This window comes from Apodemus sylvaticus, chromosome 23 (genome assembly GCF_947179515.1).
Source record: "Apodemus sylvaticus chromosome 23, mApoSyl1.1, whole genome shotgun sequence".
NCBI classification, from domain to species: domain Eukaryota; kingdom Metazoa; phylum Chordata; class Mammalia; order Rodentia; family Muridae; genus Apodemus; species Apodemus sylvaticus.
The window spans coordinates 3,380,691-3,399,406 of record NC_067494.1 but is presented as its reverse complement, the minus strand read 5'-3'; the positions used below and the strand labels follow the sequence as shown (position 1 = coordinate 3,399,406).

The 18,716-nt window shown below is 39.9% G+C and overlaps 1 protein-coding gene across 2 annotated transcripts in view; it reads right to left on the bottom strand.

Annotated features, from left to right (window-relative positions):
* Nucleotides 1-18,716, bottom strand: part of Trmt11 (tRNA methyltransferase 11 homolog) — a 66,396-nt gene that overhangs the window by 39,256 nt on the left and 8,424 nt on the right. For both annotated transcript variants that reach the window (XM_052169708.1, XM_052169707.1), the window contains exons 4-7: nucleotides 16,274-16,355; nucleotides 16,093-16,185; nucleotides 14,180-14,314; nucleotides 10,836-10,992 (exon numbers count right to left, since the gene is read on the bottom strand). In XM_052169708.1, coding sequence (XP_052025668.1) covers nucleotides 10,836-10,992; nucleotides 14,180-14,314; nucleotides 16,093-16,185; nucleotides 16,274-16,355 — 467 coding nt within the window. The remainder of the gene's footprint in view (nucleotides 1-10,835; nucleotides 10,993-14,179; nucleotides 14,315-16,092; nucleotides 16,186-16,273; nucleotides 16,356-18,716) is intronic.

Here is an 18,716-nt window from a genome sequence, read left to right as displayed (position 1 = left end):
ATACTACACAAGACAATGAGCATACACTCATCTCACCTCTAATTATCAACAAAATAGTTAAGACGCTTGCAAATTAAAGCCTCAATTCCCTTGCGGCTAAAATAGCAGTAACTTATCAGTATTTCAGAAATTAGCCCAAGAGAAGACAGGAAAATGAGTTCACAGTTAAACATATCGTCTCAGCCAGGCAGTGGTGGCACACGCCTGTAATCCCAGCACTTGGGAGACAGAGGCAGGTGGATTTCTAAGTTTGAGGCCAGCCTGGTCTACAGAGTGAGTTCCAGGACAGCCAGGGCTACACAGAGAAACCCTGTCTCGAAAAAACAAAAACAAAAACAAAAAAATAAAAACAAAAACAAAAACAAAAAACCAAACATATCGTCTCACTGCTTACTGTTCGCTATATCTAACATCTTCGCCAAAAAGTATCTAAGTCCATAAGAAAATAACAATTATAAAAAATAGTAGTAGGAGCTCGAGAGATGGCTCAGCAATTCCAGAGGCCCTGAGTTCAATTCCGAGCGACCACATGGTGGCTCACAACCATCTGTGATGGGATCTGATGCCTTCTTCTGGGGTGTCTGCAGAGTGACAGTGTGCTCACATACATGGAACTAAAAACTCTTAAAAAAAAATTAAGTAGCATAGCATTCTACTGAATTTTGACCAGTTTTCAAGTAACACTCCGTCGCAGCATGCCTGGAGTGAGGTAGGAGGAGAGCCTTTAGTCAGCAGGTTATTCTAATGAGGAGGATTGTAGAAGCCCACACCTTCCTTCTGCTCTTGGCTTGGAGGTAAGCAGTTAAGTCTAACCTGAACCCTTTATCATTGTCTTCCGATAACCAAACAAGGCCTAACACTGTCAAACTGAAAATAAATCCTTCTCTTTGTAAATTATTTTCCATATTTTGCTAGCATACCAATTGGCTAAACTAGGAGCAAATTCTGCTACTAAGCAAATTAAGTAAAGCTGTGCAGCCAGTTACTAAAAGCTCCTCACACCAGCATAGGTGTGGATTATTCACGCTGAACTTTACCAGTAGTGCCACCTCACCACTCAAATTAAATGTGATTAAAATGAGAAAATATTGGCCAAAACAGAAAGGAGAGTGAGTTCATTATGTAATTACAAGCAGCAGCTAACTTTCTAAAAGAAAAAAGAAAGGTGTTTATAACAAAAAAAGATCTCAAACTACTCTAAAACCTTGAAAACAAAATCACCGGTCCTCCCTAGTCAGTGCTGATGCATTTGGAATCTGTCCACATTTCAGTTTGAACCATTAAAAGGGATACACTTGAATTCAGTAAAACCACAATAATGTCAGCCAAAGAAACATCATCAAACAGGTGATGTGTATGATGTGTATGAAAACCTACAGCCATGAGAGGCACAGGACTACTAACTCCTCTCTGGTCCTTTCCGAGGCACAAGCTATCTATGAAGCAGGAGTTCAATGAGGAGATCAATCACCCTTAAGAACTTCCTGTGCAAAATTAGGGGCTATAACTAGTTTCGAAGTAAAAATGTCAAGAACTGACTTACATCCTAAAGCCAACTTAAATCACAAATAACACAAATTATGCAATGGTAACTCTTGCAAAGATTCACCAATCATTTGGCCTCACTCTATGGGAACAGTGAGATGATCAAGTCTGTCCATTGCAGGGACCACCCCCCCCCCCAGCATATAGTCAGTTATCCTTACCCCTCACTATGCACAAGGCGGTTGGCACCTTGAGTGCTGTGAAGGTGTAATTTTACAATATGCCTAGGCTAGACTGCACCAAAGGAGGCCTACTATTTTTCCTCTCCTGTTATGACAATGTTATTTTTAAACTCTAAGGTTTACAACAGTCACATTGTACATCAATATCACATAATTCCAAGGAACTGTTTTTACTTCATAAAAAGGGTTTTTTGTTTGTTTGTTTTTAAGTTTACAAATGAGATAACCAGATGGCTCCATGGGTCAAGTCTGGTGGCAGAAAGGTAATGACCTGGGTGAATTCCCACAGCCTACATAATGGGGAAGGAGAACCAACACCATAGAGCTGTCCTCTGATATCCACACCCATGCCCTGGCAAGCTGTGCCCAGACACATGCCTCACACTGTGCATACGTACACCCTACAATAATAAATGAAAAATTTAAAGCTGAATTACAAAAGAGTAAAGCTGAGATTCTAGAGAAAGACAAATCATAAGCATTAATCACATCATCCACAAGAATAAACTCTAAAAGGACCAGAGTTCTAAAACAAAAAACTATATCATGTCAAGAGACATAGAAGAAAATATAGGCAAATCCTTTGTAAGTTGAACACAGGGAAAACCTTCATATGACAAGAAAGCAAATACTATCAAAGTCAAATGATAACTGAAATTTGGAAAGACATTTGCAATTTATTGCAGAAAATTTATTACTGGAAGAGGATGTGCTAATATCTCTTAAAAAAAGCATCCTTTAAAAGACTCAGGAGCAGAGCCTCCACGCAGGACTTGATCCCATACAACCCACACCCCAGTCACAGCTTGACCACCCAAGTATTCTGACACATCCAGCTTCATAGGTGAGACCTTACACCCTGCCCCAAGACCCAACATACAAGAACCCTGTGACCCAGGAAAGCAGATTCCCTGCCCAGCCGGAGACCTATGTGCCATCCAGTTCCCATTTGTGCTGACCAAGCGGGGCCCAGGCGCCAGGACCCCATCCCACACAGTCCACACCCCAATTGCAGCTCCACTCCCCAGGATCACAGGATTGCAGGATCACAGGCTAACAGGAAGGACAGGCTCCAGTCAGAGACAGGGAGGTCAGATAACACCAGAGATAACCAGATGGCTAGAAGCAAGCACAAGAACATAAGCAAGAGAAACCATTTTGCCTTGACAACATCAAAACCCAGTTCTCCCACCACAGCAAGTCCTGGATACCCCAACACATCCTTAAAGCAAGATTCAGATTTAAACAGGATCCATCATTTTACTGCATACACAAAACATACCTCAGAGTCAAAGACAGATATTCCCTCAAAGTAAAAGGATAGGGAAAAAAATTCCATGCAAATGGTCCCAAGAAATAACCTAGAGTAGCCATTCTAATAGCCAACAAAATAGACTTTCAACTAAAAGCTATCAAAAAAGATGGGGAATGACACTACACACCCATCAAAGAAAAAAAAATCCATCAGGATGAACTCTCAATTCTGAACATCTATGCCCCAAATGCAAGGACAATCACATTTGTAAAAGAAACGTTACTTAAGCTCAAAACACACATTGAAACTCACATGATAGAAGATTTCAAAACCCAACTCAAACCAATGGACAGATCATGGAAACAGAAATTGAACAGAGCCACAATGAAAAGAAAAGAAGTTATGAATCAAATGGATTGAACAGATATCTTCAGACCATTTCACCCTAAAACAAAGAATATAACTTCTTCTCAGCACCTCATGGTACTTTCTCAAAAACTGACCATATACTCGGACACAAAACAAACCTCAACAGATACAAGAACATTGACTTAATCCCAGGTATTCTATCAGACCATCATAGACAAAGGCTGGTCTTCAATAGCAACAAAACATGGAAGGTGAACAACTATCTACTCAATGATAACTTGGTTAGGGAAGAAATAAAGAAATTAAAGACTTTTAGAATTCAATGAAAATGAAAGCAATATATATCCAAACTTATGGAACATGATGAAAGCAGTGCTATGAGGAAAACTCATAGCTCTGAGTGCTTCCACAAAGAAATTGGAGAGATAATATACAAGTGCTCATCTGAAAGCTCTAGAACAAAAAGAAGCAAATATACCCAAAAGGAGTAGACAGTAGGAAATAATTAAAACTCTGGGCTGAAATCAAACAAGGAGAAACAGAAAGATCTGTACAAAGAATCAACAAACCAAGAGCTGGTTCTTTGAGAAAATCAACAAGATAAACCCTTACCCAAACTAACCAGAGGGCTCAGAGACAGTATCCAAACCAACAAAATCCAAAATGAAAAGGGAGATATAACAACAGAAACTGAGGAAATTCAAAAAATAATAAGATCCTACTACAAAAGACTCTATCAACAAAACTGGAAAACTTAGATGAAATGGATGATTTTCTAGACAGATACAAGGTACCAGAGTTAAATCAGACTCAGATAAACCATCTAAACAGGCCCATAACCCCTAAGGAAAAAGAATCAGTCATTAAAAGTCTCCCAACCAAAAAAGCATAGGGTCAGATGGCTTTAGTGCATAATTCTATCAGACTTTCAAAGAAGATCTAATACCAATACTCCTCAAACTACTCCATAAAATACAAAGAACACTACCCAATTCTTTCTACAAAGCCAAAGTTACACTGATACCTAAATCACAAAAAAGACCCACAAAAGAAAGAGAACTACAGACCAATTTCCCTTATGAATAATGATACAAAATTACTCAATAAAATTCTTGCAAACCGGATCCAAAAACACATCAAAATGATCATCCACCACGATCAAGTAGGCTTCATCCCAGGGATGCAGGAATGGTTCAATATACAGCAATCCATCAATGTAATCCACTATATAAACAAACTCAAAGGAAAAAAAAACAACACATGATTATATCATTAGGTACAGAAAAAGCCTTTGACAAAATTTAACACCCATTCATGTTAAAAGTAATGGAGAGAGCTGTAATTCAAGGTGCATATAATATATAAATATAATAAAAGCAATATATAACAAACCAATAGCCAACATCAAACTAAATGGAGAGAAACTCAAAGCAATCTCATTAAAATCAGGAACTAGACAAGGCTGCCCACTTTCTCCCTGCCTATTCAGTATAGTACTCGGAAGTTCTAGCCAGAGCAATTAGACAAAAAGAGATCAAAGGGAAACAAACTGGAAGAGAGGAAGTCAAGATATAACTATTTGCAGATGATATGATAATATACATAAGTGACTGCAAAAATTCTCCCAGAGAACCTTTATAGCTGAAAAACAACTTCAGCAAAGTAGCTGGATATAAAATTAACTCAAACAAATCAGTAGCCTTCTTCTACTCAAAGAATAAAAGGGATGAGAAAGAAATTAGGGAAATAATACCCTTCACAACAGTCACAAATAATACAGATTATCTTGGTGTGACTTTAACCAAACAAGTGAAAGATCTGTATGACAAGAACTTCAGATCCCTGAAGAAAGAAATCGAAGAAGACCTCAAAAGATGGGAAGATCTCCCATGCTCATGGATTAGCAGGATTAATATAGTAAATATGGCCATCTTACCAAAAACAATCTACATATACAATACAATCCCCATCAAAATTCCAACTTAATTCTTCACAGTGATAGAAAGATCAATTCTCAGATTTATTTGGAATAACAAAAGACCTAGGATAGGGAAAACTCTTCCTACCAATTAAAAAACTTCTGGGTGAAATCACCATCCCTGACCCCAAGCTATACTACAAAGCAATAGTGATAAAAACTGCATGATATTCATGATATTGGTATAGAAACAGGCAAGTAGAACAAAGGAATAGAAGTGAAGACCCAGAAATGAACCCATACACCTGTGGTCACTTGATCTTTGGCAAAGAAGCTAAAACCATCCAATGGAAAAAAAGACAGCATTTTCAACAAATGGTACTGGTTCAACTGGTGGTCTGCATGTAGAAAAATGCATTCCTAACTCATTGCACAAAGCTCAAGTCCAAGAAGACTAAGCCCCTCCACATAAAACCAGATATGCTGAATCTAATAGAAGAAAATTGAGGGGGAGGGGAACAGGACAATTGTAGGAGGTCAAAGTAGATAGATACAAGGTAGGAAGAAAGGAGGGGGAAGAAATAAGGGTGACAGTATCAGATACTGGAATAGATGTGACAGAGGTACAAAGGGTCAGGAAATCAAACAAAAAATAGGTAGCAGGGGAATGAGGAACTGAGGGTAGCCAATGGAGGGTCCCAGACATCGGAGAAACGTGAAGCTCCCAGGACCCAATGGGATTGACTTTAGCAGCAATGTTTAGAGAAGGGGAGAGAGAACCTGTGGAGACCACCTCCAGTAGATAGGCACAGCCTCTGGTTGAGGGATGGGGCCACTCACCCATCTCAAAGTTTAACCCAGAAATGTTCCTGTCCAAAGGAAGAACAGGGACAAAAAATGGAACAGAGACTGAAGGAAGGGCCAACCGGGGATGGCCTCACGTGAGGATCCATCATGTCTGCAGAAACCAAAGTCGACACTGTTGCCATGGTCAATAGGTGCTTGCTGACAGGAACCTAGTATGGCGGTTCCTTGGGAGGTCCAACTAGCAACTGACCAATGCAGATGGGGATGCTTGGAACCAACCATCAGACTGAACTCAGGAAACATGGTGAGGGAGTCGGCAGAGGACTAAAGGGGATTGCAACCCCACTGGAAGAACAACATAGGCTGGCCTGATGACCCAGTTCTACTACAAGGTAGAAGGTCTAGGTCTACTACCTAGACCACCAACCAAGGAGTGTACATGGAGGAATCCATGGTTCCAGATCCATATGTAGCAGAGGTTGGCCTTGACTGACAGCAATGAGAAGGGAGGCCCTGGTCCTGGGGAGGTTTGATGCCCCAGAGTAGGGGGATGCTGAAGTGGTGGGGTGGGAGAGAGTATGGGTGGGTAGAGGAGCACTCCATTATAGGCAAAGGGGAGTGGGGAGAGCAGATATAGGATAAGGGGTTGGAAAGGGAGTAACCAGGAAGTGGGATATCATTTGAGATATAAACAATCAAATGGAATGATTAATTTAAAAAAAGATGCAGGAGAAAAAAAGTCTGTTCAAAATATGATATATGATGGCCCTTAAAAAGAAAAGCTGAGATTTGACTTATAATCAGATATAAACTGACACTATCTTTAGATACCATTTTCAACCAACAAATCAGGAAAATTTCAAAAGCTTGACATTATATTCTTAGGAGTGAAACTGCAGGAAAGCAGTAATTCTTCTTAGATGGCTGCAGAAAGCCAAGGCTGAATAACAGAGAAGAAACTTATTTAGCAGCATCTAGCAACGTCACAGATTCCCTTTAACCTAACAATCCTGCTTCCAGGAATGTACACCAGGGCTCTATCTTCAAAACTACAAAGTGTCATGGTAAGCATTATTTTTATGTATAAAATATCAAAAACTATCAGTGTCCATGTATAAGAGATTATTTAAACAAACCAAATAATATATTCATGGTTTAAAACTACAGAAGAGAATGAAGATGGGCTAGAACATAGCTCCATGACAGAGTGGCTTATATTATCTCCAGTGTCAAAAATAACAAGAGAATAAAGACAGTCTCAAAACAGGAAGAGATTTCTGAGGAACACAGTTAAGTAGGGGAACACACACACACACAAACACACACACACACAGAGAGAGAGAGAGAGAGAGAGAGAGAGAGAGAGAGAGAGAGAGAGAAACAACATGCAGAGTATTAAACATTCTATATAAAGGAGTATGAGTAAGACATTATGCCTATGTAAGCATATCACTAGAAAAAAAAAATCAATGCGAATACAAAGTTGGTCACCAAAGGAAGGGATAAAAAGAAATGCACATTATTGTGTAGCTGTGACTCCTGGATGTGAGTTTATCTTCTACATATGTAAAACTAACATAATTAAACAGAAGTAATGGCAGGGAACAGAAATGTAAGTTCACAGGGTTTCATTTGTTGAGAGGAAAATATAACAATGAAAGCCTGTGAATTTCAAATGCAGAGAAAGGCAAGCACAGGGTATCTTTTTATTGCTCTTTAAGCAGAGACAGAAAGCATGTCTTCCATTGTTTATGGCAGGTGTGGTGGTTTGAATGAGAATGTCCCCCACAGACTCAGATATTTGAACACTGGGTCCCCAGTTAGTGTTGTTTGGTGGTGCCCTGTTCTTGAGGAAGTATGTCCATGGGTGGAGGCTTTGGGAACAAAAGGTCTTACAAATTCCAGTTTGATCCTTCTGCTTGGTGCTTGTGGTAAAAGATGTTATCTCAGCATCCTTGCTCCTACCACTTGCTGCCACACATGATGGATTCCTAGCCTCTAGAACCGTAAGTCCAAATAAACCCATTACTCTGTGAGTTGCCTTGGTCATGGTGTCTTAGCACAGCAACAGAAAGCTAATATAGTAGGATTCTTTTCCCCCAAGCAGCATGGGTAAGGCAATCTTGTTAGCTAATTATAGAATTGAACAAAAGAGCAAACGTGCTGAACATAAGAACCAGGGTTCTGAGTACAGAGAATGCATGACAAATGGAACAAATAGGAAATAAATGTGATAATCAACAGAAATAACTGCTACACATTAAAACAAATGATTTCTGATAAGTCTGTCTGTAGGTTTAAAATGTGTATACACACAGGAGTATATGCACGTGTATTTCCATTTGCTCTCACATACATACTACGTGTGTGTATATATATATACATATATATATATGTGTGTGTGTGTTTCCATTTACACACATGCACATCCTGTGTATAAACACAGGAGTATATCCATGTGTGTTTCCATTTACACTCCTATACATATTATGTGTATACACATGTGTATTTCCTTTCTTACCCTCTGAAGAGCTTTAGAGCCCAGATCTTGGTTCCTGATACTATCTCCCTACTAAGAAACAAGGGTTACTGGGAGAAATGACTGGAGCCAGGGCTTTGGGATGTAAAACATAAGCCAGAAACTTAAAGAGTTCCCTAAAAACATAAAAAATAATATAAAAAGAGAATGCTAGATCACAAAGACAGATCCAATGTGAAAGGCCTGGGGAAAGTAGGCTAATGTGAATAAGGAAGTAATTAAGGAATAACAGGACATATAAATCATCAGAGGAAAAACGGGGGACTTAGTATTTCATGCTAATAATAAGATTAACAACAGGAAGTAAAAAAAGGTTTCTTGTTTATAAAATAATGAAAGTAGACCAGTAACAGAGGTGCTAGAGTAGAAAAGCCATATAAGGAAAAACTGTTTCAAAGAAGAATCTTGTCAATGAATGCTAACCCTGATGTCTCAAGAGGAAGAAACACCTGGATAAGGAACAGGATACTTTATTAGCTCCTAATGTAACTCCTTTACAGTGCTTTACATTAACTGCAAGAATAGAAAATGAAACAGTCATGATTACACAATGGAAAATCAAGTTATAATACCATGCTGATAAAAATTAGTATTATACTGAGAGGCAGAGAAGCAGGATCTGTAAGCCTTGGGAAGGACACATGTCTAATGTCATAGTCCAGCTATGAATGTATAACTCATACCCATAAGAAGAAAGACTCAAGCAACTCAAATGAAAACTATTCTACACTTAAACAATTTACAAAGATAACATTAACAGTAAAATATATCCAACCACAGAATATAAGTATATAGATGCAGTGTGTGTGTGTGTGTGTGTGTGTGTGTGTGTGTGTGAGAGTACATATATATATGTATATAAAATCCTTATTTTTAAGAAAGGTACACTAAAAAAAGAGAATGTATACTAATATATTTGAGAGAATAATGTAATGAATGCAACCATCAAATGATTCAAATGATTTCAAGAAAACATATAAACAGCCGGGCAGTGGTGGCGCACGCCTGTAATCCCAGCACTCTGGGAGGCAGAGGCAGGTGGATTTCTGAGTTCGAGGCCAGCCTGGTCTACAGAGTGAGTTCCAGGACAGCCAGGGCTATACAGAGAAACCCTGACTCGGGGAAAAAAAAAACAAATCCAAAAAACCAAAAAAAAAAAGAAAACATATAAACAAAATAAAATGATAAAGGAAGTCAAATGTGAACAAAGCTTATGCTGAGATTGGATTTGTAGATATTCACAACTTCTAAAGAAACTTGATGTTAGTTCCAATAACAAGCTCAAAATATAGGACACTGTTCAGATAAACGAAGAGAGGAAGACAAAATGGGTAGGTTGAGGGTAAGAGGCACAGAGGCACAGCAGAAAGCTCACTAGAGAATTAGTTCAAAACAAATTCCAAAAAACTCCTCGTACCAGCTAAGAATTCTGGACCTGATACTAATTCTTCCTAATCACATTTGGTCACACTTGTGAAGTTACTTTGGGTGCAAGTAGCAGCCAGTAAAGCCTGAGAGAGACAGCTCTGCAGAAGCAAAGACACGAACTGTGGAGTCAACTGCTGGAGTCACTCTACAAAAGCGTTACACTGTGTAACACTCCTTGTACCGTTGCCGCCCCAGGAAAACAATATCTTCATGTTAGTTGTCATCAGAGTAGAGTGCACATGTGGTACTTCACACATTTACTCAACATTTGCACCCTCACTGCTCCTTAGACTGACAGCCTCAGAGTCACTAACTAAACAAGAATAATGGAGTTAGTCAGATGAAAATTGAATAAAGTAACGCCTGCCCAAGGGCTACATCAAGCAAGAAAGCGCTCCGAGGCAAGAAGGACACCAAAATCAGATGAAGTCAACTTGGAATTTCAGGCTTTCCACAGACTTAATTAGTGGAACATCCCAGGGAAGTTAAAAAGAGTGTGGTATGTGGTAGATCAGCAGGCAGGATCTAGTCATCTACAGTCACCCTCAGAATCACACTTGAACAGAATCAAATGGATGAGATACTGTAAGACATCTGTGAAAAAATAAGACCAATGCTCCCCCCAGTGGCTTGCTTGGAATAAAACCTACAAAATCCTAGTCACATCCACCAAGTGACAAAGTGTTTTAAGTATTATACAAGAAAAGATGGTCTGTCAATTCACTCTCTTGTCCCTCACCACTATAAATAAGCAACATCTATGCATTTGTGTAACCAATGGATTTATAATACCTGTTCCAACAAAGGGGTCAAAGACAAGATCATTTTCTTTCACTTTTGCATGGTTGGTCATGATGAATGATAAACCAGCATCCATACTTGTATTTCCAATAAAATGTCTCTTTTTGACACTGTATGACTCAATTAGCTCTCTTTGTCCATCTGCAATCTAGATCAGAGGTATTTTTCAAGTTAGTCTAGCTATACAGAACAGACTCAAGATAATTTTATTGTGAATTATAGCACCTTGCTAAGAAGAACACTTCTTTCCACTTATTACTATCCTAAACTTAATCAAGTAAAAAAATAAAAGGGATGGTGGAACATCTTTTGGGTATATGCCCAGGATAGATATAGCTGGGTCTCTAGGTAGAACTATTCCCAGTTTTCTGAAAACAGCCAAAATGATTCCAGAGTAGTTGTTTGCACTTCTACCAGCAATGGAGGAGTGTCCCCCCTTGATCCACATTCTTTTTATTTTATTATTGGACATTTTATTTATTTACATTTCAAATGTTATCAACTTTCCCAGTTTCCCCTCCAGAAACTACCTATCCCAACTCCCATCTCCCTGCTTTTATGAGGATGTTCCCCCACAAACTCCCACCTCCCTGCTCTGGCATTCCCCTACACTGGGGCATCAAGCTTTCGCAGGACCAAGGGCCTCTCCTCCCATTGATGCCCAACACACCATCCTCTGCAACATATGCCTGGAACCATGGGTCCGTCTATGTGTACTCTTTGGTTGGTGGTTTAGTCCCTGGGAGCTCTGGGGAATCTAGTTGGTTGATATTGTTTTTCCTATGCAAATTCCTTCAGCTCCTTCAGTTCTTTCTCTAACTCCTCCATTGGGGACCCTGTGCTCTGTCCAAAGGTTGACTGCGAACATCCCCCTCTGTATTTGTCAGGCAGAACCTCTCAGGAAAAAGCTATGTCAGGCACCTGTTAGCAAGCACTTGGCATCCACAATAGTGTCTGGGTTTGGCATCCATATAGGGAATGTATTCCCAGATGGGACAGTCTCTGAATGGCCTTTCCTTCAGTCTCTGCTCCATACTTTATCTCCTTATTTTCTCCTAAGTATTTTGTTCCCACTTCTAAGAAGGACTGAAGCATCTACACTTTGGTCTTCCTTCTTGAGCTTCATGTGGTTTGTGAATTGTTATCTTGGGTATTGGAGCTTTTGGGGCTAATATCCACTTACTAGTGAGTATATACCATGTGGGTTCTTTTGTGACTGGGTTACCACACTCAGGATGATATTTTCTAGTTTCATCCATTTGCCTAAGAATTTCATGAATTCATTATTTTTAATTGCTGAGTAGTACTCCACTGTGTAAATGTACCACATTTTTTTAATCCATTCCTCTGTTGAGGAATATCTAGGTTGTTTCCAGCTTCTGGCTATTATAAATATGGTTGCTATGAACATAGTAGAGCATGTGTCCTTATTACATGCTGGAGCATCTTTTGGGTATGTGCCCAGGAGTGGTATAGTTGTGTCCACAGGTAGTAGTACTATGTCCAATTTTCTAAGGAACCGCCAGACTGACTTCCACAATTGTACCAGCTTGCAATCTCACCAGCAAGGGAGAAGTGTTCCTCTTTCTCCATACTCGCCAGTAAGTCACTTGAGTTTTTTGATCTTAGCCATTCTGAGTGGTGTGAGGTAGAATCTCAGGGTTATCTTGATTTGCATTTCCCTGATGACTAAAGATTTTGAATATTTCTTTAGGTGCTTCTCAGTCATTTGGTATTCCTCAGTTGAGAATTGTTTAGCTCTGTACCCCATTTTTAATAGGGTTATTTGGTTCACTGGACTCTAACTTCTTGAGTTCTTTGTATATAGTGGATATTAGCCTTCTATCAGATAAAGGATTGGTAAAGATCTTTCTCCAATCTGTTGGTTGCGGTTTTGTCCTATTGACAGTGTCCTTTGCCTTACAGAAGCTTTACAATTTTAGGAGATCCCATTTGTTGATTCTTGATCTTAGAGCATAAGCTATTGGTGTTCTATTCAGGAAATTTTCCCTGGTGCCCATGTCTTTGAGGCTCTTCCCCACTTTCTCTTCTATTAGTTTCAGTGTATCTGGTTTTATGTGGAGGTCCTTGATCCACTTAGACTTGAGCTTTGTACAAGGAGATAAGAATGAATCGATTTGCATTCTTCCACATGCTGACCACCAGTTGAACCTGCACCATTTGTTGAAAATGCTGTCTTTTTTCCACTGGATGGTTTTGACTCCTTTATCAAAGATCAAGTGATCATAGGTGTGTGGGTCCATTTCTGGATCTTCAATTCTGTTCCACTGATTTACCTGCCTGTCTCTGTACCAATACCATGCAGTTTTTATCACTATTGCTCCGTAATACAGCTTGAGGTCAGGGATGGCAATTCCCCCAGAAGTTTTTATTGTTGGGAATAGTTTTTACTATCCTGGGTTTTTTGTTATTCCAAATGAATTTGCAAATTGCTCTAACTCTATGAAGAATTGAGTTGGAATTTTGATGGGGACTGCATTGAATCTGTAGATTGCTTTCAGCCTTGCTCCACATTCTTGACATCTTGTGCTATCACTTGAATTTTTGATCTTAGCCATTCTGACCAGTATAAGATGGAATCTCACACTTGCTTTGATTCGCATGTCCCTGATGACTAAGATCTTTGAATTTCTTTAAATACTTCTCAGGCATTCAATATTCCTTTGCTGAGAATTGTTTGTCTCTGTGACATTTTTTAAACTGGATTGAGATCATTAAAATCAAATCTTTGTACTTCTCTTCAAATCCAGAAGGACCCAAATTTAAATATAATTATCCTAAGAAGTGGTCTTGAGTATTCTCATCTCCCTCTCGTCTTTCAAGACAAGACATAGTGACATGGATCCTGGCTTCTGTCCATGTATTCCAGCCTCAAAGAAGTGAGCAGAGCACGTCCATGATTTCCTCTCAGAAAGGAAGACTCAGAGTTGAGATCTCCACAGATCACCAAACAGGCCTCACACTCTGCCCTCTTCTTGCTGCATGAACAGTAGTCCTGACATCCTGGGAAGGCTTGCTTTCCATCATCAGGTACCCTTGTCCTAGGTCTCCTATCTAAAAACTACAGATCATAAGTACATACATTTGGGCAATTTTAATCCATACACCAGTTCTTACTCTCAAGTTGCTTCAAATTTTTACATATATATATATATATATAACAGCATGGCATTCTGCTGTATTTTCTTCACGCCTCATGAACACTTGACCAGTGTTCCTGACTGACCTACACCCCCACATTTAGCTTAAAGAAATAGAACAAACAAACAAAGAAACAAAAAATTAAGTAAGATAGGTAGAAAGAACATACTCACCCATCTGCCAAAATAAATATTATATGGATTCTCAGGGATAGAGTTTGGGTCCAAACCATAGTCTTCCAAAATGGAGAATACATGCTGTGGTTTCTTTAAGTTAACTTTTCCTTGAAATGGCAAAAATTCAAGTGCCTAAAAAGATAAAAAATAAAAAATTAATTCTAATGTACTTCAAAAATTTACAAAAAGAATCCTAGAAAATAGTGCTTATCTACTTATATATACTGAGTGAGTCTAAGTCTGGTGTCAGAATGAAACAAGAAATACACATACACACAAAACATGGAAAGTACCTAACAGATATTATATACATCAGCAACTATGGTGCAATGACTACATACAGGCTCTGGAACAGCGATCTCACATGTTCACATACATCAGCAGCTAGGGCGCACTGACTGCAGGCTCTGGGTCAGCAATCTCACATGTTCACGTACATCGACAGCTAGGGTTCACTGACTGCGGGCTCTGGGTCAGCCTATTTCACATGTTCACATACATCGACAGCTAGGGTTCACTGACTGCAGGCTCTGGGTCAGCCTATTTCACATGTTCACATACATCGACAGCTAGAGTTCACTGACTGCGGGCTCTGGGTCAGCGATCTCACATGTTCACATACATCGACAGCTAGGGTTCACTGACTGCGGGCTCTGGGTCAGCCAATCTCACATGTTCACATACATCGACAGCTAGAGTTCACTGACTGCGGGCTCTGGGTCAGCAATCTCACATGTTCACATACATCGACAGCTAGAGTTCACTGACTGCAGGCTCTGGGTCAGCCGATCTCACATGTTCACGTACATCGACAGCTAGAGTTCACAGACTGCAGGCTCTGGGTCAGCAATCTCACATGTTCACATACATTGACAGCTAGGGTTCACTGACTGCAGGCTCTGGGTCAGCCTATTTCACATGTTCACATACATCGACAGCTAGAGTTCACTGACTGCGGGCTCTGGGTCAGCCGATCTCACATGTTCACATACATCGACAGCTAGGGCGCACTGACTGCGGGCTCTGGGTCAGCCAATCTCACATGTTCACATACATCGACAGCTAGGGCGCACTGACTACGGGCTCTGGGTCAGCCAATCTCACATGTTCACGTACATCGACAGCTAGAGTTCACTGACTGCGGGCTCTGGGTCAGCCGATCTCACATGTTCACATACATCAGCAGCTAGGGTTCACTGACTACGGGCTCTGGGTCAGCCAATCTCACATGTTCACGTACATCGACAGCTAGAGTTCACTGACTGCGGGCTCTGGGTCAGCCTATTTCACATGTTCACATACATCGACAGCTAGGGTGCACTGACTGCAGGCTCTGGGTCAGCAATCTCACATGTTCACATACATCGACAGCTAGGGTTCACTGACTGCGGGCTCTGGGTCAGCCGATCTCACATGTTCACATACATCGACAGCTAGAGTTCACTGACTGCGGGCTCTGGGTCAGCCGATCTCACATGTTCACATACATCGACAGCTAGAGTTCACAGACTGCAGGCTCTGGGTCAGCAATCTCACATGTTCACATACATCGACAGCTAGAGTTCACTGACTGCGGGCTCTGGGTCAGCCGATCTCACATGTTCACATACATCGACGGCTAGGGTGCACTGACTGCAGGCTCTGGATCAGCAATCTCACATGTTCACATACATCGACAGCTAGGGTTCACTGACTGCGGGCTCTGGGTCAGCCGATCTCACATGTTCACATACATCGACGGCTAGGGTGCACTGACTGCAGGCTCTGGATCAGCAATCTCACATGTTCACATACATCGACAGCTAGGGTTCACTGACTGCGGGCTCTGGGTCAGCCGATCTCACATGTTCACATACATCGACAGCTAGGGTGCACTGACTGCAGGCTCTGGGTCAGCTAGTACCACTTACATCTATTCGTTTCACTTTTTCTTCTTGAGTTAATGTTTTATTAAACGTGTGAATCTTTATTTTATATGTTGAGTCTGAATGCAGAAATGGAACCTAAAATAGAAGCAGAATAGTTTTTTAAGTTTAGGAATTATACCAAACGTGCATACTTGCCTATGTAAAATCACATTTCACTACGCACCATCTTCTCCACAGGGTAACTTTTAAGAGAAGTATACAGCTCCTCAGGAGATTTTCCATGACCCCATAGTTCAAATATAGACCTAGGAAATAAATGATTGGTACTAACCTCAGTAAAGAATTTAGTTCAGACAACAATACATAATAGTTATTTTACTATTTCTTTATGCTTGGCACAATAAAATGATCATTGGCTATGCTTCCTAATATACTTGTGAGAAATACGTACATTGGAAACAAATAACAATATAACCCCAAACCACACAAAGAAGTTGAACCTTACATGAAAGGTGGGAATCTCAACATTAAGTTAAGGTATTTCCAAGTTTTCATCATTTATACACATACGAAATGTAGAAACACATGTGCATATATTTGAGAGGGGCTAGGGCTTGACCCAGAGTCTTGTATGTGCTAATAAGCACACTATCAACCACAGAGTGCTATCTCATGCCCTTACTATTACACATTACACTAGGTCAAACCATGCAATAAAATCACATTTTTTTTTTAAGGAAACCTGCAGAAAACCATTTTTTTCAATGTTTTCTCTATTATAAAGGGAGAGGGGATGCAAATACATACCCTACTATTAGTATTTAGCTATTATTTGGTAAAACTTACTAAGTTCCTGAAAATGTTGAGCTCTAACAAAATAAGTACCCAGGTTTTGCTCTATGTTTCACATTTTGTGATATGTACAAAATACTCCATACTGAAGGATCTGTAGAGACTGCTCAGTGGGTAAGAGGTCCTGCTGCTCTTGCAGAGAACCCAATTTGGTTCCCAACACCCACATCAGGCATCTTACAACCACCAGTAACTATAGTTGCATGGGATCAAACTCGTCTTCTGGCCTCTGAATGCATCTGCACACATGTACACATGCTGATATCTAGGCACACAGATATATGAATAAAATAAAAATAAATGTTTTTAAAATCCATACTAAAACTAATTTAAATTAATTGTAAGCCTACCTTAACTATAGAAAATTTTGAATGACATTAAAGTATGTCCTTCAAAGTCTATTATCTGTAGGGAACAAAACCTATTTTTGAAAGTGAATTTGTCTTCTACTAAATATAGAGCAAGTAATGCTCCTCTCATAAACAGCATCTTCAGGGAAATCCCAGCCATGGAAAGGAAAAACAACCAAACATAAATCCTTATATGTTTTACAAAAGTATAAATTATTAATTTTCTATTTATCAAAAGTATACATCAAAAGACAGGCTTTAAACAGTTAAGTTCTGAGTATGTGCATGGCTATTTTAAACCTAATATCACTTACTTCTGGAGTTTGAATATCTTAAATAGCTATAGATCTTAACATGATTAGTTAATGCAAAAAATACTGCATATGGAAAGAGCAGTCTCTCCAGATCCTACAACATGGAATAATTTGCTATACAAATAGTCTTCAGTTTTTCTCTTATATCCATTTCCAAGTCATTATTGTTAACTAAAAAATTATTGTTGCCTCCTGTTTCCATCTGCGCCCCCGAACTGACCCTGTGGGTCATACCCAAAGCCCACTTGGCGAGATCTGGTCTCCCAGGCGTGCTGACACACCTATGAGCACAGGTAAGACCACCACTTCTGTTCCAATTTCTGGTCCAAAAGGGACCTATTCAGAACCATCAGGACACAGGAACCAAGAAACAGCCTGGGACAGGATCCTTCCAGTTTCCATGTGTACCCCAGAGATGACCCTGTGCCACAGCTCTCCATACCCAAATTCTGCCTGGAGAGAGCTGGTCTCCCCAGAATGCTGACACACAGGCTTACAGGGGGGACAAGCAACAGTCACAGGCAACAAAAACAGCTAATGCCACAGATAACCAGATGGCAAGAAGCAAGGGCAAAAACATAAGCAACACAAACCAAGGCTACTTGGCATCATTAGAACCCAGTTCTCCCACCACAGCAAGCCCTGGATATCCCAATACACCAGAAAATCAAGACTCTGATTTAAAAATCATATCTCATGATGATGATAAAGGACTTTAAGAAGGACATAAATAACTCCCTTAAAGAAATACAGAAGAACACAGGTAAACAGGTAGAAGCACTTAAAGAGGAAACACAAAAATCCCTTAAAGAATTACAGGAAAACACAACCAAACAGGTGAGGGAATTGAACAAAACCATTCAGTATCTAAAAATGAAAATAGAAACAATAAAGAAATCACAAAGGGAGACAACCCTGGAGGTAGAAAACCTAGGAAAGAGATCAGGAGTTAGAGACTCAAGCATCACCAACCTAATAGAAGAGATAGAAGAGAGAATCTCAGGTACACAAGATACCATAGAAACCATGGACTCAACAGTCAAAAGAAAATGCAAAATGCATAAAGCTTGTAACCCAAAACATCCAGGAAATCCAGAACACAATGAGAAGACCAAAAACTAAGGACAATAGGTATAGAAGAGAGTGAAGA